We start from the raw sequence: 22,335 nt of genomic DNA on the forward strand, positions 1-22,335 counted from the left end.
TTAATTGTTCTTTAGTGATTCACCAGGACAAACTCCCTTGGCTCCCAGGCCTATTTACATAAAATATCCAAGCTGAGAAATTCTGATGCAGCAGCCCCCATTATGTTTATTGGGATTCGGATACACCTGCAGAGTGGAAAATTCTGTGGTGGAAATTCATATCCCAGACTATGAATATGTAATGGAGTAAAGAAAAGAAAAAAAGAGACTGCACGGATGGCACCTCGTGTATTACCCCCAGCAAGAAAGAGAAAAAAAATAGATGTCGGGGCTGCAGACGCCTCTAGTAGATGGCAGCTCACCTCAAGAGATAAATAAATGCGCCTGTCACCCTATTTTATAGGGTACCATAAGATGAGACCAGCTCAGGGGGGGGGGGGGGGGGGGATGGAGTTTCCCTCCAAAGAAGCAGATAAGACTTAAAATGCTGGACTCAACTGTTGTTCAAGCCTGTGCCACAAGCTAGCAAGACCATCTTAAGAACAGCGCTCACATGGACTGCTATATCATCATGTAAGAACTTCATCTTTTGTTTTCTGAACTTGCCTTGAAAAACTCATATATTTTTATACCTGTATGCCATTTGTTTCTTTATTTTTATGTATAGCACTGTGATACCTTTTATCAGATTAAATGTTTAATTAATCAGCTCTGGTCTTTGATCTCTAAATATATGAGCTCACCTTTCTGAAGGCAGCTCTGGTGGAAACACGTTTATCTAAGGGTTAATTTGGTGACTTGCTGGGACTAGTAGTGTATACCCAGAGGTCTGGTGGCCTTAACCCTTGCACCATCACACTCTCTCTAGCGTCTTGGCTGGACCGATAGGGTGTGATCCTGACAACTGGTGGCAGCGTCGGGATATATTTAGAGATTTTTAGTGCTTGCTGTATTTTACCTGTAAGGAAATCTTAGCACTAAAAAAGAAATTGCATACATCTTCTTATGTGTAAATTCCAAAGACAGAGCTCAGTGCTGGTTTAAAAGACATACAAAAAGAGTGCAAGACAGTTCTGTCCTCCCCATCTCCTGTTTTACCTAATGTGCCAAGAAAAGGAGATCCCTACTGCAGGAAAGAACAAGGAACAACTTATTGCTGATCTTGTGGAGTATGATGCCCGTGCAGAAGAGCTGAGTGACATGAGACAAAGTCCTACAGCTGGAACTGCCATCCAAGGACTGATATCTCCTGGGGAATACAACATTACTCCCCATCAGGACAGTACTCCACATGAGGCCTTGGACTCTTATATGCGGACTGCCTTACAACACCTTGGGAATGTGGATGCCAATATGAAACTCCAACTGCTTCTCTAGTACCAAACTGCAGAGAGAGAGGCACAGATATGAGCTGCAGAGAGAGAGAGAGGCGGCAGAAAGAGAGGCCCAGCGAAGGCATGAACTGGAGGTTCTGAGGCTGAGAGGGGATGCTTCATCCGCACGGAGTGATGTGCAGGATCAAGGAGACCACAAACATTGGAACATTTCCCCATGTTGGAGAAAGATGGTGATCTGGATGTGTTCCTGAGGGGATTTGAAAAGGTTTGCCAGCAGTTCCATCTACCTAAGGAACAGGGGGGTTGATATCTAACCCCACGGTTGCGAGGGAAAGCTCTGGATGTGTTTGCTTCGCTTCCATCTGAAAGTGACCAGGACTATGAGGCAATAAAATCTGCCCTGCTAAAAAGTTTTAATCTGACTCCAGAGGCTTATCGGAAAAGATTTAGGACTTTGCAACAAAGCGCCACAGAAAGCTGCACTCAACATGCAGGTCAGCTAAGGACTGCATTCAGGCAATGGACTGGGGGCCTACAAGTCACTACCTATGAGGCCCTGGAGGACTTGATGGTCCTGGATCAGTTTCTCCAAACACAGAGCTTTGAAGCCAGAGAGTGGATTTTGGACCGCAAGCCCAAGACAGCCATGGAAGCAGCAGAACTAGGAGATGACTTTGCCAACAACCGGGCGCCAGCAGCAAAGCGTGGATCTGCACAAGCTGGAGCAAGTACCTGGAGGGGAGCCACACAACCACAAAGAACCACCAGGTCAGCCGGGAAATTCTTGCCATCATCACCAAAAGCAATAAGAACCACATTGGGTCAGGGGGACACCCGCCGATGTTACAGATGCAACAATATTGGGCACCTGAGTGCCACTTGCCCCAACAAAAAGAATTCTCCACCAGTAGCTGGAGGACACACAGCCGTTCTTCTGGTGTCTGGAGCGGTGGAGAAAAGAGCGGATAACCTGCAGAGTGTAACTGTGGGTGACCGGGTGACAGTGGGTTTGCGAGATTCTGGAGCCTCCTTTACCTTGGTGTGGCCTGAAGTGGTGGATACAGAGGACATCATCCCTGGAAGAACCATGGCTTTAAAAGGAATTGGAGGTGTGCGGCCTGCTGTGCCCATGGCCCGTGTGTACCTGGATTGGGGTACAGGCAAGGGTTTGCGGGAGGTGGGGGTCTCTGAGGACATCCCTGTTAATGTTCTGCTGGGGAATGATTTGGGTTGGATGCTCTGTCATTATGCTCCAGAGGACACTACCTGCACACCGGATGGGCTAGGAGAGAGCCCTGTTCATTCTGAGGTACTGTGCGAGACTTTGGGAGACACTGCGAAATGTGGTAACTGGGAGGGAGTGCAGGGGATTGATAATTGTTTTCCAAAAGTGGAATGGGGTGTATTGTAAAATGTGGTGCCAATGCCAAAACCTAGTGGAGATGGGCTAGGGGGAGGGGTTGGTGTGCCCCTGGTGACATTTAAGGATGAGGGACCAGCAGTGAGTGATATGTCCCAATCCTGTGAGCCTAAGGAGGAGGGAAGGAGTGATAGCCCTGCGTATGATGCCTGTAACATTGTTATGTCTGGAACTGAGGGAGAGGAAGGTGGATATGCTAGTTAACCTGGGGGAAATGTGCTCCCTGATGCCCAAAGATGGGGGGAGGGAAATTAGCATTTCCGGGAAGCTCTGCGCAGTGCCCCTTCCCTTGAAGGGCTGAGACAACCTGCTGAACATACAGGTGTTGACACAGAGGGGCATCGGGTATATTGGGGAAATGATATCTTGTACTGGGAGTCCCTTTCCAAAGGCATGCTAGGGGCCCAGGAGGGAGAAAGGCCGTTAGTGGTTCCTAGGCAGTACAGGAAAGAGCTGCTGAGGTTGGCCCACGAGACCCCCCTGGCAGGACATTTGGGAGTGGCCTATGCGGTCATAGAGAAGGAATGTCTAGCTGTGGTCTGGGCTTTGCAAACATTACAGCCATACCTGTATGGCAGGGATTTTACTGTCATAACTGATCACAACCCTCTACATTGGTTGGACAGAGTGTCCGGTAACAATGGCACCTTGAAACAAATGCTAAAAACCTTTGTAGAATCGGAGGGCAGAGACTGGGGAAAGTATTTACCCCATCTGTTATTTGCTTACAGGGTGGTACCCCAAGAGCCTACAGGTTTCTCGCCCTTTGAGTTATTATATGGTCACAAAGTGTGGGGACCCTGAAATTTAGTTAGGGGAGAATGGGAAGGGGGGCTACATGCCCCTGAGACTTCTGTGGTGGAGTATGTTCTGAGATTCAGGGACAGGATGCAGGCATTGACTGGGCTGGTACATGACAACCTCACAGCAGCACAGTCCAGGCGGAAGTACTGGTACGATCGCGTCAGGGAGAAATTGAGGAGTAATGGAGACAGATCTATCAGCCTGGAAAGGCAAGATCTCTCTGTCCCCATCTTAAGGGGGAGGTGTCAGGCCCAAGGCCTGATTATGGAAACATACATGTGTTTTAATTGTATCTGTGTATAAACTAAGACCTGGGGGTGAGAGGTCATTCAGACTGTGGGTTTGTGTATTTTATTGGGGGTCTGGCTGTTTGGTATCTCCTTTGAAGTCATGCACTCTGGTCCCATCATATAATCAAACAGATAAGGGGTCAGGAAGAGAGATGCCCCACCTGTTGGGATCAGAGGGGAGGGGGGGAATGGAGTTTCCCTCCAAAGAAGCAGATAAGACTTAAAATGCTGGACTCAACTGTTGTTCAAGGCTGTGCCCAAAGCTGACAAGACCATCCTAAGAACAGCACTCACATGGACTGCTATATCATCATGCTGTAATCTTCATCTTTTGTTTTCTGAACTTGCCTTGAAAAACTCTTTTATATATTGTTATACCTGTATGTCATTTGTTCCTGTATTTATATATATATATACACACTGTGATACCTTTTATCAGATTAAATGTTTAATTAATCAGCGCTGGTCTTTGATCTCTAAATATATGAGCTCACCTTTCTGAAGGCAGCTCTGGTGGAAACACGTTTATCTAAGGGTTAATTTGGTGACCTGCTGGGACTAGTAGTGGATACCCAGAGGTCTGGTGGCCTTAACCCTTGCACCATCTGGTGGCCTTAACCCTTGCACCATCACATAATGTCTTGGCTGGACCGATAGGGTGTGATCATGACAGTGCATTTTCCTGGTAGGCTTCAACTTGGAAGCCCATTAGGAGAACGCACTCTGAAGGAAATACAGTACAGTGCACTTTATTGCTTTCAAGTTGAAGCCTACCAGGAAAACGCACTGCTAAGGAAATACAGGTATTTAATTCCAACGGATGCAGAGCATTGCGCCTGTAACTGATGTAAATGCATAGAAAACTATAATAGCACTCTAATCATCCTATTTTATTCAAATATATAGCTATTTATATTTACTTATATATACACTGCAGCACATTGCACTTTATCAATCCTTAAGTGGTTCATTAATGATTGGATACAGGTAAATTGCAGCACATTGCACCTTACAATTTCTCGAGAAATATTTAAAGCTTCTTTTGCACTTTAGCACAGATTATATATATTTTTATATTTAATACTCTATTATATGGTATACAAGGAACCATATCAATTAATCGGCAGCTTTCTGTCCCTATAATTCTGTCCTACCTAAAGTAGCACTTGTGTTCATATATATACTAAGTATATTATTTCAACATATTAAAGCGGAACTGTCATCATTTATTACCCCCCAGACTACCATATAGTGAGTCTAACCATACCGTTATGGCCAGCCTTTCCTCTTTTCTAACTTATAAAATACTTTTATACAGGTGTCAGGCACAGTCGGATAGGCGTGGTTTGGGGTTCGCAAAGCCCCGCCGCCACGCCTATCCTCTCTTTCAGTGCTGGGACCACCGTGTAGGAAGACAGTGGTCCACAGCGCATGTGCCCCTCCCTGCCGGCTCTGACGTGCCCGCGCCGCCGCTGCCCTGCATTGACAGAGCACATAGACAGTAGAAGCGAGTGCTCTTGAAGTGAGGGAATGAGCACTTGCTCTGTCAATACAGGGCAGCGTGCACGTCAGAGCCGGCAGGGAGGGGCGCATGCGCTTAGTAACCTAAGGGGAAACACTGTGCAATGAAATCACATATTAACAAACCACTTCCAACAAGAAACCCCCACAAAAAAAGCAATTTGAAGAGCCATGTTTGCTTGGATTTAAACAGTGTAGCGTCTGACACTTTTCTACGTGTCCCTGCTAGCAGTCTTAGATTTTTTGGAAAAAGAAAAAACGCAACTGCGCAAAAAACGCATAATTTGCGCATAATTTGTAGTAGAGAAAAGTGGTGTAAAAGGCAATAATACATGCCGCCAAGTGTCCCAAAAAAGTAACATGGAGCCGCCCCCACCTGGTGTCCAAACAAGCAGCTAATCCTGGCACAGGAATATGTAATACCTCCTTGTACTGTAGGGGGCGCTAACAGACACCAGTCAGTGCATACGCTTCAGTGATACATGTGTTTTACCAGTAAAATGCCCATTCTGATTGGCCAGTTCTTCCAGCCATTGACACATTTCCCAGATCTGGACTGTCTGTACATTGTATAGTGAAACTATTGTATGTTGAGGCCATTGTAAGTTGAGGGATCACTGTAATCTTATTCATGAACTTTACCTTTACGCTCATGACTTCTGAGCGCAGGTCATGCAGTACTCGCATTGGAGATTCCTCTTCATAGTCTGGAGAAAAAAAAAGGAAATAGGGTGAAAACCGTGGTAATGTGTCCTTGTACATGGATCTAAGGCTGGGCTCACAGTAGCATAATATGGATGCATTATAATGTATGTATTATGCCCTGAAGTCCCAATACATGGCAGTAGTCAGTTTGGGGCATCAGACCTGCAGTTGGTTTGGGACTTCTGGCCACAATATGGACCCCAATTCTATTATACTAGTGTAACCCCAGCCTAAGGGCTCATTCCCACAATGTAATATCCATAGGCAGCCGGCCTGCTTGGAAATGTGCTCTCTCTATAGATGACAATGCATTTTTTTTATAGCAGATTCAGCCGAAAGAATGAACATGTTAATGAGTCTGGGATCCAGAATTTCGTAATGTGAATGGTATAAAACAGTGGTCTTCAACTTGCGGACCTCCAGATTTTGCAAAACTACAACTCCCAGCATGCCCGGACAGCCATCGGCTGTCCGGGCATGCTGGGAGTTGTAGTTTTGCAACATCTGGAGGTCCGCAGGTTGGAGACCACCGGTATAGAAGAATCTCACTGAAAACAATGGGAGGCTGCTGTACCGGATGTTGTGTGAATGGGCTCTAAATTTTCAACATGAAGTAACGGAAGTCAGAGGCATTACCTAGTATGGTCCAACAGATAAAATACACCAAAAATACAAGAAAGGGAAAAAAATAATAATAATAATAATAAAATCATTGACCCATATACTGAACCAGATTAACTCCCAAAAATATTATGACCGCCCCCCCCCCCCCCACCCACCTAAAACAGTGCACCGAATAAGAATCAGAGGCCTAGCAATAAGTATACAAATAATGCATATACAGAGGGCAAAACACTAACATAATCAGGTATACACAATAGAACAGTGTTTCCCAACCTCTGGTTGTCTATGAATGCTGGGCATTGTAGTTATGCAACAGCTGGAAGCACAACGGTTAGGAAACACTTCCCTAGAGAAACATGTAGACACTACGGCACCTGAGGGGTCCACAAGCCTCTCTTCCCCATAAGTAGACCCCCGTATTACAAACATTGTAGGTGGGGGCCCTGGCACAGGTTGTTTACCCAGTATCTCATAGTGGCCATTCCTATTGTACACTCACCATCATCTTCCTGTGTGAACACTTGCTCTAGATGTGCCGTCTCCTTCTCCAAAGTGAGCGCCAAATGCCTTAATTTACTAAAGAAGTTTCCAGTCACCGACATGATCACGATGGGCTGCAATAGAGAAATGGCCATAAATGAGAGGACAGCTGCATTATTTATTAAAGGAGAAAGAATTAAAGGAGCCGCACATCACAACTGCGATGGAATAACAACATAACATGCTAATACCTCCGGCTCAGTGGGGTCAGAAGTGATGACTTATCTTCGTGATACCCGTTATTTATCCAAACTGCCTGATGTAAGTCCATGTACATTAGGACAGGGCTTAACAAATATATTAGGAATCTAGAAGCCAGCAGAAATAGTTAGGAGCCAGGATGCCGCATGTCACCTAACATTACGACACTCAACGAGACGTCCTATGATCAGTCATTAGTGTCCCTTCATCTCTCCCTGTGTCAGTCATTAAAGGGGTACTCCCGAGGAAAACTTTTTTTTTTTAAATCAACTGGTGCCAGAAAGTTAAACAGATTTGTAAAATTACTTCTATTAAAAAAAAATAAAGAAAAAAAAAAAAAATCTTAATCCTTCCAGTACTTTTTATGGTCTGTATACTACAGAGGAAATTCTTTTCTTTTTGGATTTCTCTGATGTAACGACCACAGTGCTCTCTGTTGACCTCTGCTGTCCATTTTTGGATCTGTCCAGAGCAGGAGAAAATCCCCATAGCAAACATATGCTGCTCTATACAGTTCCTAAAATGGACAGCAGAGGTCAGCAGAGAGCACTGCGGTCGTGACATCAGAGAAATCCAAAAAGAAAAGAATTTCCTCTGTAGTATACAGCCCATAAAATGTACTGGAAGGATTAAGATTTTTTTTTATAGAAGTAATTTTCAAATTTGTTCAACTTTCTGGCACCAGTTGATTAAAAAAAAATAAAAATAAAGTTTTCCACGGGAGTACGCCTTTAAATGTCTACTCAACTCACCCCTGTGTTACTGTCATTAGTATCCCAGTCATATTGCCCTGTGTTACAGTCATTAGTGTCCCCCTCATGTGTCACTATCATCAGTGTCTTTTGCAAAATTGCAACTACCAGCATGGCCAAATTGCTTGCTTGCTAGTAAAATAAAACAAAAGACAGACAGCGCTCCATAGTGTGATACCGTTGTTGCACAGAGAAATTTAAGCTGGTGGGTATTACTCTTACCCCAATGGGTTACACTCCACCAAGTGCAACAATGGATCAAGGCGTGGAATATGAATAAGGTGTCCGGCAGCCACTCCTCAAATATAGACAAAATGTAGATAAACCTCCAGGGTGTGGACGGGATAAACGGGCGCTCAACCACCAGGTAACAGGATAAAGATTTTATTCACCCATAATGCAACGCATTTCACAGCACAGCTGATGAAGCAGCTGTGCTGTGAAACGCGTTGCATTATGGGTGAATAAAACTTTTTATCCTGTTACCTGGTGGTTGAGCGCCCGTTTATTCCGTCCACACCCTGGAGGTTTATCTACATTTTGCCAAATAACCCCTCTGGCTTTCTGGGAGTTGTAGTTTTGCAATAGCTGGAGGCACAACAGGTTGGGAAACACTGCCATTGTGAAACAATTATTGTCCCTTACCTTCATCCTCATTCTGATCCCCTGTTCACGTGACCACAAAGGCCGCTGACCACCTAACATCCGCTGATCATGTAACACTGGAGCGCAGAACGCTACATCTTTTAAAAGGATGGACAACCCCTATTGGAAAGAGCAGACAAACCTAGCTGCCACAATGAAATTCTTAGTCGCCATGACGACCAGGGATCCTTCAAGCCCTGCATTAGGCCATCTGTGCAATTGTCAGGATTTCTGATGATAAATACACCTTATGCTTTGCAAAGCATTTTTTTTTATTCTTGCCTTGTATTATGAGGCAAAAAAATATATAAAAATGTCTCCATAGGTCTTCATTAAAAATGTAGGTTACTCTATACCTCTTCAGCTTACTGTGTGAGCTCTCTTTTCTCTCTACACTTGTTCACCGCCTATATGATTACACTCTGTAAACTGCCTTGTATCTGATCTCCTCTCTATCTCCAGCCTGCGTGAGTTATCATCCATGGATTCCCTCCCCCCTCCGCCTGCTATCTGAGCTGCTGTGCAATCCATAAAACTCAACGATGAAGGTCTGTCACACTGATAAGACTTATCTTTGTCTGAGTAGCAGCTAAATGGTAGGAAATTTTTAATGAAGACTATCCAGAAGTGGCTTTAGTTTGCATTCAGGAAACAAATCACCATTTAAGAAAAAGAGAATAAGAGGTGCTAAGGTGTTATCATGTTTTATCATGGCCAAGCAGCTACATGCCAGCATTACATCACCAAGTGCATTGCCAAGCATCAGATGGTGTGGTGTAAGCCAACCTGTGGCTCTCCAGCTGTTGTGAAACTACAACTCCCAGCATGCCATGTAACCCTATAGGAATGGTCTCCAACCTGTGCCACAACTACAACCCCCAGCATGCCATGTAACCCAATAGGAAGTCTCCAACCTGTGCCACAACTACAACCCCCAGCATGCCATGTAACCCTATAGGAATGGTCTCTAATCTGCCCCACAACTACAACCCCCAGTATGCCATGTAACCCTATAGGAATGGTCTTTAACCTGTGCCACAACTACAACCCCCAGCATGCCATGTAACCCTATAGGAATGGTCTCCAACCTGTGACTCTCCAGCTGTTGTGCAACTACGACTCCCACCATCTCATGTACCCATATAGAAATGGTCTCTAACCTGTGCCCCAACTACAACCCCCAGCATGCCATGTAACCCTATAGGAATAGTCTCCAACCTGTGCCACAACTACAACCCCCAGCATGCCATGTAACCCTACAGGAATGGTCTGTAACCTGCCCAACAACTACAGCTCCCAGCATACCATGTAACCCTAAAGGAATGGTCTGTAACCTGCCCAACAACTACAGCTCCCAGCATGCCATGTAACCCTAAAGGAATGGTCTGTAACCTGCCCCACAACTACAGCTCCCAGCATGCCATGTAACCCTATAGGAATGGTCTGTAACCTGCCCCACAACTACAGCTCCCAGCATGCCTTAGCACCCTATAGGAATGGTCTGTAACCTGCCCCACAACTACAGCTCCCAGCATGCCATGTAACCCTATAGGAATGGTCTCCAACCTGCCCCACAACTATAACCCCCAGCATGCCATGTAACCCTATAGGAATGGTCTCCAACCTGCCCCACAACTATAACCCCCAGCATGCCATGTAACCCTATAGGAATGGTCTCCAACCTGCCCCACAACTACAACCCCCAGCATGCCATGTAACCCTATAGGAATGGTCTCCAACCTGTGCCACAACTACAACCCCCAGCATGCCATGTAACCCTATAGGAATGGTCTTTAACCTGCCCAACAACTACAGCTCCCAGCATGCCTTAGCACCCTATAGGAATGGTCTCTAACCTGTGACTCTGCAGCTGTTGTGCAACTACGACTCCCAGCATGCCCCGGCAGCCTTTGGTTGGAGACCACTTCCCTATAGTCAGCATAGTGGTTCCCAGCATGCTTTGCTGGTACATATATATCGCCGCTTACATTTGGTCCCCACCGGTGCTGCAGCCTCTCCCGGTATCCGCCGTTCTCCCGGCTCCTCCGCAGCCGCCAACAAGTTGAATTTTTTTTTTGTTGTTGAGAAAGTCAAAGCTTTATTGACACGATTGTCAGTGCACAGAAGTCAACGTTCATTGGTTCCCCAATCGTCTTTTAGCATCAGGCTGCCATCTAGCGGTGAGTTGCAGTAATGCACATGATGAGAGAGAGAAGAGAGAGAAAATATATATGCACAAAAAAATATATATATATACATATACATATATATATATATATTTATATACACAAATATGAATGAATTTTAATTGCATGTAAAGCTCACTGTGTGGCTGCTCGACTCCTTAAAGGGGTACTCCAGTGAAAACCTTTTTTCTTTTAAATCAACTGGTGGCAGAAAGTTAAACATATTTGTTAATTACTTCTATTAAAAAATCTTAATTCTTCCTGTACTTATTAGCTGCTGAATACTATCTCTGCTGATGTTTATTGTTGTCCTTAGTGGGATTTGAACCCAAGGCCCCAGCACTGCAAGGCAGCAGTGCTAACCACTGAGCCACCATGCTGCCCTTAGCATATATCTGCTATGCATGGTTGCTAAAATGCTCGATATGCAGAAAAAATTGGAAACACAAAAGGGAAGCGCAACAATGTGCCGTAAAAGTTTTCAGATATAACGAAGACAAAGAGGTGAAAAAAAACTTGCTCACCTTCTGGTGTTGTGCAGTGGGCACAACACCATATCGCGCTTGTATCCCGTTGCAAAGGGAATAGTGAAATCAGGGGGTGCAGCTCACACCGTGGCGTCCTGGGATTCCTGGACATCTGGAGAATGCAAGAGGTGAAGATCCCCGGGGCTCCGGTTCACGTGTAAAAAAGGTGTGTTCGAGCGCTCACTCCTGTAGAATAGCTTGGCTGGGATCGTGGCAGTAAGAAGTAGCCGGACACAGTTAAAGATATAATAACCGGATTTTATTTGGATAGATCACAGATAACGCGTTTCGAGGGGTGGGACCCCCTCTTCGTCAGATCAATTGATCTGACGAAGAGGGGGTCCCACCCCTCGAAACGCGTTATCTGTGATCTATCCAAATAAAATCCGGTTATTATATCTTTAACCGTGTCCGGCTACTTCTTACTGCCACAATCCCAGCCAAGCTATTCTACAGGAGTGAGCGCTCGAACACACCTTTTTTACACGTGAACCGGAGCCCCTGGGATCTTCACCTCTTGGTTGCTAAAATGGACAGAGATGTCAGCAGAGAGCACTGTGCTCATGATGTCATCAGTGTTCCAAAAAGAAAGGAATTTTCTCTGTAGCATTCAGCAGCTAATAAGTACTGGAAGGATTAAGATTTTTTAATAGAAGTAATTTACAAATACGTTTAACTTTCTGCCACCAGTTGATTTAAAAGAAAAAAAAAAGGTTTTCACCGTAGTACCCCTTTAAGTGAAATATATATATATATATATATATATATATTTTTTTTTTTTTTTTTATTTTTTTTTTTTTTTGCTGATATTTAGTTCTAGTAGTTAGACTGACTTGAAAACAAAATCTTCAAAAAATAAAAGTTTTCGATTTTCTTAAAAAATAAAATAAAAATAAACTTTTAACAAGTCATAGTAAAAAAACTCCCACTGATAACTATATTAAAGTATTGTGGCACTTTATTTCTGGCTCCATAGAATAATGTTTCCCAAACAGGGTGCCTCCAGCTGTTGCAAAACTACAACTTCCAGTATGCCTGGGCATGCTGGGTGTTGTAGTTTTGCAACAGCTGGAGGCACCCTATTTGGGAAACACTGCTATACACCAGTGTTCCCCAATCTGTGGCTGTCCAAGCCAGATAGGTTGTGGGTATTCGGCAATTATAGAAGTTGTAGAGTCTTAAAGGGGTACTCCGGTGAAAACCTTCTTTCTTTTAAATCAACTGGTGCCAAAAAGGTTAAACATATTTGTAAATTATACCATGAAAAGGAGTAGCGTGCACTCACCGCGGGTAAACAGCTGCAGGCCCGAGGTCCGGGATCACCACGGCATAGACGGAGACGGTAAGGGGCGCTCAGAGGCTACGCCGGCTGTTTCGGACGTAGGAACGTCTTTCTTCCGGCCTCATATTTGTAAATTACTTCTATTAAAAAATCTTAATCCTTCCAGTACTTATTAGCTGCTGAATGCTACAGAGGAAATTCCTTTCTTTTTGGAACACTGATGACATCACGAGCACAGTGCTCTCTGCTGACATCTCTGTCCATTTTAGCAACCATGCATAGCAAATGTATGCTAAGGGAAGCATGGTGGCTCAGTGGTTAGCACTGCTGCCTTGCAGTGCTGGGGACTTGGGTTCAAATCCCACTAAGGACAACAATAAATAAAGACTTATTATTATAATAACATCCGCAGAGAGCACTGTGCTCTTGATGTCATCAGAGAGCATTCCAAAAAGAAAAGAATTTCCTCTGTAGTATTCAGCAGCTAATAAATACAGGAAGGATTAAGATTTTTTTAATAGAAGTAATGTAAAAATCTGTTTAACTTTCCGGAGCCAGTTGATTTAAAAGAAAAAAGGTTTTCACCGGAGTACCCCTTTAACACCCAGACGCCCAATGTAAAAAACTTTTTATTTTAGGTACCCTATGAGGCAATGTTTCCAAACCAGTTTCTCCAGCCTTTGGCTGTCTGGGAATGCTGGGAGTTGTAGTTTTGCTACAGCTGGAGGCACATTGGTTGGGAAACACTGCTATGAGGTAACTATGATGTAATCCGCTATTTTCATAGTAGGAAGGTGGTGTTGCAGTGTTTTGTAGCGATGGGGTTCTTGTCCCACCTCCATCTGTATGGGGTTTGTATCTTCTGCACCTGTTGGCATGGGTTTACTTTAAAACTCAAAAAAATTTAAGGGGTACTCCACTGGAAAACATTATATTTAAATCAACTGGTGCCAGAAAGTTAAACAGATTTGTAAATTACTTCTATTTAAAAATCTTAATCCTTCCAGTACTTATTAGCTACTGTATGCTCCACATTTTGAATTTCCTTTCTGTCTGACCACAGTGCTCTCTGCTGACACCTCTGCCCATTTTAGGAACTGTCCAGAGCAGGAGAGGTTTGCTATGGGGATTTGCTCCTACTCTGGACAGTTGCTGACATGGACAGATGTGTCAGCAGAGAGCACTGTGGTCAGGCAGAAAAGAAAAAGAAATGTCTGTGTAGCATAGAGCAGCTGATAAGTACTGGAAGGATGAAGATTTTTAAATAGAAGTAATTTCCAAAATCTGTTTAACTTTCTGGCACCAGTTGATTACATTTTTTTTCCCAGTGGCGTACCCCTTTAAGTTGTCTTCCTATGACATGGATGTGGAAAATAATGTAAATTGTGAACCCAATTGTTAATGCACTGGCTCTGATTTATTATTGCAAACCTGACCAGTTGTGCACCAAAATGTGTCACATTGCGCACAAATTTTGCCTACAAATCCGAAATCTTACTCCTGTTTACTATTGAATACACAAAAAATCCTGTAAATAAATGGATGGAAATTCCCACCTAGAAAAAAAACTGGTCAAAAACTTTCCCGAAATGTGAATCCCCATAGTAAATAGAGTGGAATCATGCGGGTCTGAAGCAACATTCCACACTCTTGGTATATCAGGACCCCTGTCTGTACAGAGCTACAGAATGTGTCAGTGCTATATAAGCAATAAATAGTTAAACTGCTCCCCAATCATGCTACTTCTGTATTCCCCTATGGTAGAAAAGGTTACAGTAAGATCCTCCGAACCTGAATCCAATGTATTGACCCATTTACTCTTGTGAAAGACAATCTGCTGCCTAAGCGTAAAATGTACTGGAGTATTTTATTTTATATACACTTTGGGGAAGATTTACCAAAACCTGTCCAGAGGAAACGTTGCTGAGTCGCCCATAGCAACCAATCAGATCGCTTCTTTCATTTTTCACAGGCCTTTTCAAAAATTAAAGAGGAGATGTGATTGGTTGCTATGGGCAACTCAGCAACTTTTCCTCGGGACAGGTTTTGATAAATCTCCCCCATAGTCTGTAATTGGCAAAGATTTGGCCACAAGAAAATATGCACGTAAAATAAAAATACTGCAGCACATTTTACGCTTAGGCTGTGTTCAAACGGCAGAAAACAAGAGCAAACATTCCACAAATAGTGGGTGCTGGCAAAACACGCTGGCGCTAGGACTGCTCTAAAACGTCTCCGTATACGGTAATGGATTTCCGAGCGGATTCCGCTGAAAGAATTGACTTGTCTTTTCCTGGAGGCCAGAATCGGGATTTCCGTGTCAGATGTTTCTGCTGCAGAAATTCCACCCTGTGCATGGTGCAGTAGAATCCCACTGAAAGCAATGGGACTCCGCTGCAACGGAACTTCCAAATGGAATCTTTCAGCTGAATTCCATTCGGAAGATCTGTCGTGTAACATGACCTTGTTTTTCCAATACTCCAGAGAGTTCTATAGGCGAAAAAAAAATCTAAATAAAAACACCATGGGGGAGGCATTTATTAAAACCAGCATGTCATTACACCAATAAATGATTGCCCCACCAGCGAACAGGCATGCGGGATTGATGTAGGGGTGTGCTCCTCTACATAAATCCCTGCGTACCCTCCATGAAATCTCAGTCAGCTCGGAGCTTGCAGAGATTTCAAGCACAGTTCCCGCTTGTGTGTACCTCTTTGTATAAGAAAAAATTGCTCAATAAAAATAGCTTTAAAAAAATACATAAAAAATAATACATAAAACATCAGAGCAAATGGCAGATAAAGAACCACATCTATGAGACATTCATAGCAGTCCTATAAATGCGCCATAAATGTCTGTGTTGGGGATATCTTTCTACCATGAGAGATCCAGGAATCACAGCCAATATAGACCAGGGGTCTCCAAACTATGGACCTCCAGCTGTTTTGCAACAGCTTTAGGTCCACAGTTTGGAGACCACTCATATAGACGATGAAATGCAGTCACATCATGGCCACCTGAACGTGGCCTGGGAGAAACTTCCCTAGCAGCAGTGTGAAGGTATATATATATATACACACACACACATATTTGCCTTGATTTACTAAGAGTGTTGTGTAGTTTTCTTTGTGGGTTTTAATTCCCTACAATTTAGCACTTTTTTCCTACATTTTTTTTTTTTTTTTTTTTACACATGCTCTGATCTGTGGGGTTTTCCTCAGCTCAAATCCACCACATTTTCTGTGGAAACCTTAGTAAATATGTTGTTTTTTTGTGAAAATGTAATCAACCAAACCCCCTTTTCTGCAACATGCTCCTTTTTTGGGTTCTCTCACAATGGAGTTAGTCAGGTTTTTTTTCTATTCTGGCACACATTCTGGTGCAGACATAATTTCTGGCGCAATGTGCCAGGATCTGGCGCACAACCCGACAAAACATGTCGGGTTTACAATAGTAAATCAAGGCCAGTGAGTCACAGGAAAATCAATTCAAGACAACAGGTAAGTAAAAGCAATTTATACATAAAAACACAGTATGAACAGGATACATATAATACAGCAGAGACATGTGATGTACAATATACAGCAGGAGGAAGGTCACGACATTGCACCTAGTAGTAGAGAAATCACTGCGGATCTCGGGGATGCACATTTTCCTTGTCAGATACTGACACTGGTATGATAGATAGCCGACTGTCCGATCTAGTGGTTCACTGGCCTCCGTAAGGGTCTATCCACATGGCAGAATTTCCACTTGCGGAATTTCGCCTCAAATTAAAGCCCATAGACTTCTATGCGCAAGCGGAAATTCAGAAGTGTGAATGGGAGTGCGGAATCCCATAGAAGTCTATGGGCTTTGATTTGAGGCGAAATTCCGCATTCGGAAATTCAGAAGTGTGAATGGGAGTGCGGAATCCAATAGAAGTCTATGGGCTTTGATTTGAGGCGAAATTCCGCATTCGGAAATTCAGAAGTGTGAATGAGAGTGCGGAATCCCATAGAAGTCTATGGGCTTTGATTTGAGGCGGAATTCCGCTTGCGGAAATTCAGAAGTGTGAATGGGAGTGAGGAATCCCACAGAAGTCTATGGGCTTTGATTTGAGGCGGAATTCCGCTTGCGGAAATTCAGAAGTGTGAATGGGAGTGCGGAATCCCATAGAAGTCTATGGGCTTTGATTTGAGGCGGAATTCCGCAAGTGGAAATTCAGAAGTGCGAATAGACCCTTACAGTTATCCCGATTACATGTCCATTAAGGGCATATTCCCACTACAGAATTTGCGAGTAGAATTCTTCTCTGAAATTCTGATGCAGCAGAGTCCTATTGCTGTCAATGGGATTCCACTGCACAATGCAAACTATGGGATTTAAGAGATTTCCACTGTAGAAATTCCTCTGCCAAAATAATTCATTTGTTCAATCTTTTGTCGGAATACACAGCAGTCTACGTGGACCGGCGTCATTTGCTGGCCACCCTCGGAGATTCCGTAGTGTGAACCCAGCCGTTAGTGGCTTCCACTCTAGTTTGGCAATGTTGTATGAATATGGCTAAGATGCAATACCTTGAAAAGCCCCTGGGCAATACTGGCGCTGTTTATACAACCCATAGATGTGACTTATTTTTTTGTCAGAAGCACCCATTGGCAATCCCAGGTCTATGACAGGCACAGCACTCCAACATAGATCATCATCAGGAATTGGATGCACTGGAAGTATAGTAATTCGGATCCTGCGGTTCGGCTGTGTGCACTGTGTTGTCTTGTTGGCTAACGGTATGTCTTGTCCATTGCTATTTTTAGCAATTAAGGGGTTATTCCGGATAAGAAAAAAAACTTGTCGTACTCAGTTTGTGTGTGGTCTTGCAGCTTAGTTCCATTTAAATAAATGGAACCAAGTTGTAATACCATAAACAACCTGAGGACAGGTGTGACGCTGTCTTTATTTATTTTTTTTAAATCCTGGATAACCCCTTTAAAGGGGTACTCCGCCCCTAGACATCTTATCCGCTATCCAAAGGATAGAGGATAAGATGTCTGATTGAAGGGGACCCACTGATGGGGACCCCCGCGATCTCCCTGCTGCACCCGGTGTTCCTTTAGAGCTTGTGACATCATGGCCACGCCTCTCAATGTATGTCTATGGGAGGGGGGGTGACATCACGAGCCTCCTCCCCGCATCCACAGTTATCTGGCTCAGAGCGAAGTTCAGGTGCAACAGCAGAGATCGTGGGGGTCCCCAGTGGCGGGGGTCCCGTGATCAGACATCCCTTTGGATAGGGGATAAGATGTCTAGGGGCGGATTACCCCTTTAAGCTCACACCAATATGGGGTCCTGTTCTCAGCTGCTGAGGCTGCCCTCCAGGGTACATCTTCACCACTGAGCTGCCTCTGCGAGATTGTGTGTAATACTGGGTCTTTTACAACAGTAATTCTTAGGCAAAACGTCTGTACGTTGTGTACACTCTGCTTCAAAGATGACATAGTCAATAATTCCACATTACATACAGACAGAACACAGTGCGCGTTTCCCGTTACAAGGACAAGTCATCTTCAGTATGGCGAAAGTTCAATAGTCTTCTGTCCATTCCTCCCAAATGTGAAATGTAATAAAACTTCTGACAATTAAAACAATAAAAAATAAAATAAAGACATGCTAATATCCAGCGGGGACTAAAGAGGAAATATTGACGAACGACTGTCAAAAGAAAAAGGAGCGACTTTTCTTACCTCCGTCTACCTAACAACTTCTTGACTTTTCCATTAATTTCATAAAAAAGGTTATAAAAAGCGCTATAAATAAATGCTGCCGGTACAAAATATTTCCGTGGTACCTAGGTAGGTTGAATCGGCGTCTGGAAACAAGCAGTTTATCATACAGTATTTTCACAAAAACATTCAGTCTTTAGTTGGGATACTTATGGCCTGTGCTTTTCTCATCCATGCATTTTACGCAGAGGATTATTGTTTTTATATACAAGTCTATCTCCGTATAAAGTATGCTAGAAAAATGCTGGAGGGAAAAAAAGGGAATATATGAAATAAATGTTCTTGTGAGGTCAGTGCCTGATCGGTTAATGGTGAGTATCTGCACATCATTCGCACAGACTGGGCCCAAGACATAGAGAACCTGCACAAGTCCGTTCAGTATTGTAGAGGATATCCTCTGCTATTACTGAAGAGCAATGACAGGTAACCTACCACTACTAGCTTGCTCTAAGATGCTGAAAGTAGTAGATTTTTTTTACTCAAGTCATATCTTGCCCATTAAGCAGGTAATACCGTAGCCTGGTGTGTTTTTTATATTCAGCACCTGTATGAAAGTCTTGGCGATATTTTGCTTTAGAGTTGCAGACACCTAAGAAAATTATTGCATGGTATAAAGTCAGATGCAGACTAAATATTAAAACCTGTAGAAGATATCATTAAGTAAAAAGTTGCTATGTATTTAAAGTCAATGTGTAAAACTGCGGTTATGTTGCATTAATGCACAAGGATGAGGCTATTAAGGCAATGGTTGTCCTTTCTTCGGAGACATTTGCTGTTGTGCATGAAGACTCTGCAGACTCCAGAAGATCCACCGTGATTCATGAATCATCCATGTTGTTGTGGTGTTGTGGCATATTCTGTGCCGCGCACTACCTGTGAAAAGATGAAGAAAAAAATAAAAAAATATTAGTAAACCAAGAGAAGCAGAATTGCCGACACATACGGAACTAAGCATCCACTAGGACGTGTAGCAACACACAAGACGGGACTGACGTGTAGTCTGTAGTGGAGGTGCGAAGCCAGACAAGAAGCGTAAACAAAGAACAAGTAGTAGCCGCACTCACCATCCAGGTCTTTATTGTAATCCGGACAGGTTAGCGGTGGTACAGGCGGGGGAGCTAGGTGGAGGACAGGTCCCCGTCGTCCACCCAGCTCCCCCGCCTGTACCACCGCTAACCTGACCGGATTACAATAAAGACCTGGATGGTGAGTGCGGCTTCTACTTGTTCTTTGCTTACGCTTCAAAAAAAAAAAAAAAAATATTATAATAGACAATTGTTCTTCAGGCTTCTGTTCTTCTCACTTCTCCAAATGCTTCTCATTTAAGGGAATCTGTCAGCTCTTGATCATGTTCAGTAGCTGGTAGGGAGATAAAACTGATGATACCTGTTTTTTAGCTGATGGTTGTTTGCAAGTTATAAAATCATGCTTTCCGTCCAAGCTGCAGCATGTATACCTCCTCCCTCTCCCACCCCTCCCTGTAAGATTAATGTATATGGTTTGGCTTCCAGCTCTGAGCTGTGTACATTAATCATGCAGGGCAGGGTGGGTAGCGGAAGGAGGAGGTATGCATGCAGCAGCTCAGCCCGGCCTTTACAACTCTTGGCTTTACAATACTCTTGGGCTTACATTACAATTGTATAACTTTGCAAACAGCCACCAGCTTAGAGAAAGGTATAATTTGTTTTATCTCCTTCTTTACTATTTACCCATATCTGCAGCTCTGAAAATGATTAGAGCAGATTCCCTTTAAAAAGAAAAATATCAATTGAACCAGTAGGTGGCAGTATGAAACAAAGATGCTTTCTTATGCTCAAAGAGAAGTAGATTGCTGAAAAGATGAGACTTAAAGGGGTATTCCAGGCAAAAAAATCTTATCCACTATCCAAAGGATAGGGGATAAGATGTCTGATCGCTGGCGAACCGCTGCTGAGACCCCCCGCGATCTTCCTATGTGGGTGCTGCATCTCCAGTTTCGGAAACCTCTGACTTTCCGGGACTGGGGACGTGATGCCAAGCCCCCTCCATTCATGTCTATGCTAATGAAGGTCAAGGGTGAGCGCACAGAGAGCAGATTCTCTTTAATGAAATTTTACATCAAAGCATAATGTTTTGAGAAAAAAGGAATAAAAACAATAATGTCAAATGTTCACAGTTTATATCTATTCAGATACATGACATACATGCTAGGCAGTGGAAGGGTTATATGTTACCTCATTCCTCGATTGGCTGAGCGGATGTACTTGTAATCAGCTCTCCACTAATATGGTTACATGGTTTTTCTCATCTGAAATACAGCCATAACAGGACTTATGTCAGAACATTGTTCACATCTTCCAGCATTTGACTAGATTGACCTAAATGACATTATATTATTCACACGATTTAATATCAATTTATCTAAAGTCCCAAAAGCTATCCTAGGTACAAATTAAGCCCTGGGGCCTAATACCAGGGGCAAGAAAGAGCTGGGGTCTAATGCTAGAGATGAAGAAAGGGCTGGAGTCTAATACTTTACGGCAGGAGAGAGCTAAGGCCTAATACTGTAGGGCAGGAGAGCGCTAAGGCCTAATACTAGAGGGCAGGAGAGCGCTAAGGCCTAATACTGTGGGGCAGGAGAGCACTAAGGCCTAATACTAGAGGGCAGGAGAGCGCTAAGGCCTAATACTGTGCGGCAGGAGAGCACTAAGGCCTAATACTGTGCGGCAGGAGAGCACTAAGGCCTAATACTGTGGGGCAGGAGAGAGCTAAGGCCTAATACTGTGGGGCAGGAGAGCACTAAGGCCTAATACTGTGGGGCAGGAGAGCACTAAGGCCTAATACTGTGGGGCAGGTGAGCACTAAGGCCTAATACTGTGGGGCAGGAGAGCACTAAGGCCTAATAATGTAGGACAGGAGAGAGCTAAGGCCTAATACTGTAGGGCAGGAGAGCACTAAGGCCTAATACTAGAGGACAGGAGAGAGCTAAGGCCTAATACTGTGGGGCAGGAGAGCACTAAGGCCTAATACTGTGGGGCAGGAGAGCACTAAGGCCTAATACTGTGGGGCAGGAAAGCACTAAGGCCTAATACTGTGCGGCAGGAGAGCACTAAGGCCTAATACTGTGGGGCAGGAGAGCACTAAGGCCTAATACTGTGGGGCAGGAGAGCACTAAGGCCTAATACTGTGGGGCAGGAGAGCACTAAGGCCTAATACTGTGGGGCAGGAAAGCACTAAGGCCTAATACTGTGGGGCAGGAGAGCACTAAGGCCTAATACTGTGGGGCAGGAGAGCACTAAGGCCTAATACCGTGGGGCAGGAGAGCACTAAGGCCTAATACTAGAGGGCAGGAGAGCACTAAGGCCTAATACTGTGGGGCAGGAGAGCACTAAGGCCTAATACTGTGGGGCAGGAGAGCACTAAGGCCTAATACTAGAGGGCAGGAGAGAGCTAAGGCCTAATACTAGAGGGCAGGAGAGCACTAAGGCCTAATACTAGAGGGCAGGAGAGCGCTAAGGCCTAATACTGTGGGGCAGGAAAGCGCTAAGGCCTAATACTAGAGGGCAGGAGAGCGCTAAGGCCTAATAATATAAGGCAGGCGTGCACTAAGACAAAATACTATAGGCCAAAAGAGAGCTAAGGCCTAATACTGTAGGGCAGGAGAGCGCTGAGACCCAATACTGTAGGGCAGGAGAGCGCTGAGACCCAATACTGTAGGGCAGGAGAGCGCTGAGACCCAATACTGTATGGCAGGAGAGCGCTGAGACCCAATACTGTAGGGCAGGAGAGCGCTGAGACCCACTACTGTAGGGCAGGAGAG

At 44.2% G+C, this 22,335-nt stretch overlaps 2 protein-coding genes across 12 annotated transcripts in view; both read right to left on the reverse strand.

Moving 5' to 3' along the window:
• SKA3 (spindle and kinetochore associated complex subunit 3) overlaps positions 1–14,717 on the reverse strand; it is a 32,934-nt gene extending 18,217 nt beyond the window's left edge. For 3 of the 6 annotated variants that reach the window (XM_056561732.1, XM_056561731.1, XM_056561733.1), the window contains exons 1-3: positions 8,780–8,915; positions 7,141–7,255; positions 5,955–6,019 (exon numbers count right to left, since the gene is read on the reverse strand). In XM_056561732.1, coding sequence (XP_056417707.1) covers positions 5,955–6,019; positions 7,141–7,255; positions 8,780–8,839 — 240 coding nt within the window. In that variant the 5' untranslated portion in view covers positions 8,840–8,915. Of the gene's footprint in view, positions 1–5,954; positions 6,020–7,140; positions 7,256–8,779; positions 8,916–10,635; positions 10,954–14,565; positions 14,597–14,672 lie in introns of those variants that run through there. The other 3 variants (XM_056561737.1, XM_056561736.1, XM_056561735.1) reach the window with 3 other exon arrangements.
• Positions 14,718–16,586: 1,869 nt separating this feature from the next.
• ZDHHC20 (zinc finger DHHC-type palmitoyltransferase 20) overlaps positions 16,587–22,335 on the reverse strand; it is an 82,339-nt gene continuing 76,590 nt past the window's right edge. For all 6 annotated transcript variants that reach the window (XM_056561740.1, XM_056561739.1, XM_056561744.1 and 3 more), the window contains 2 exons: positions 20,750–20,823; positions 16,587–19,409 (listed from right to left, as the gene is read on the reverse strand). In XM_056561740.1, the coding sequence (XP_056417715.1) occupies positions 20,786–20,823 (38 nt within the window). In that variant the 3' untranslated portion in view covers positions 16,587–19,409; positions 20,750–20,785. The remainder of the gene's footprint in view (positions 19,410–20,749; positions 20,824–22,335) is intronic.

The sequence above is a fragment of the Hyla sarda genome, chromosome 2, assembly GCF_029499605.1.
Source record: "Hyla sarda isolate aHylSar1 chromosome 2, aHylSar1.hap1, whole genome shotgun sequence".
Classification (NCBI taxonomy): Eukaryota; Metazoa; Chordata; class Amphibia; order Anura; family Hylidae; genus Hyla; species Hyla sarda.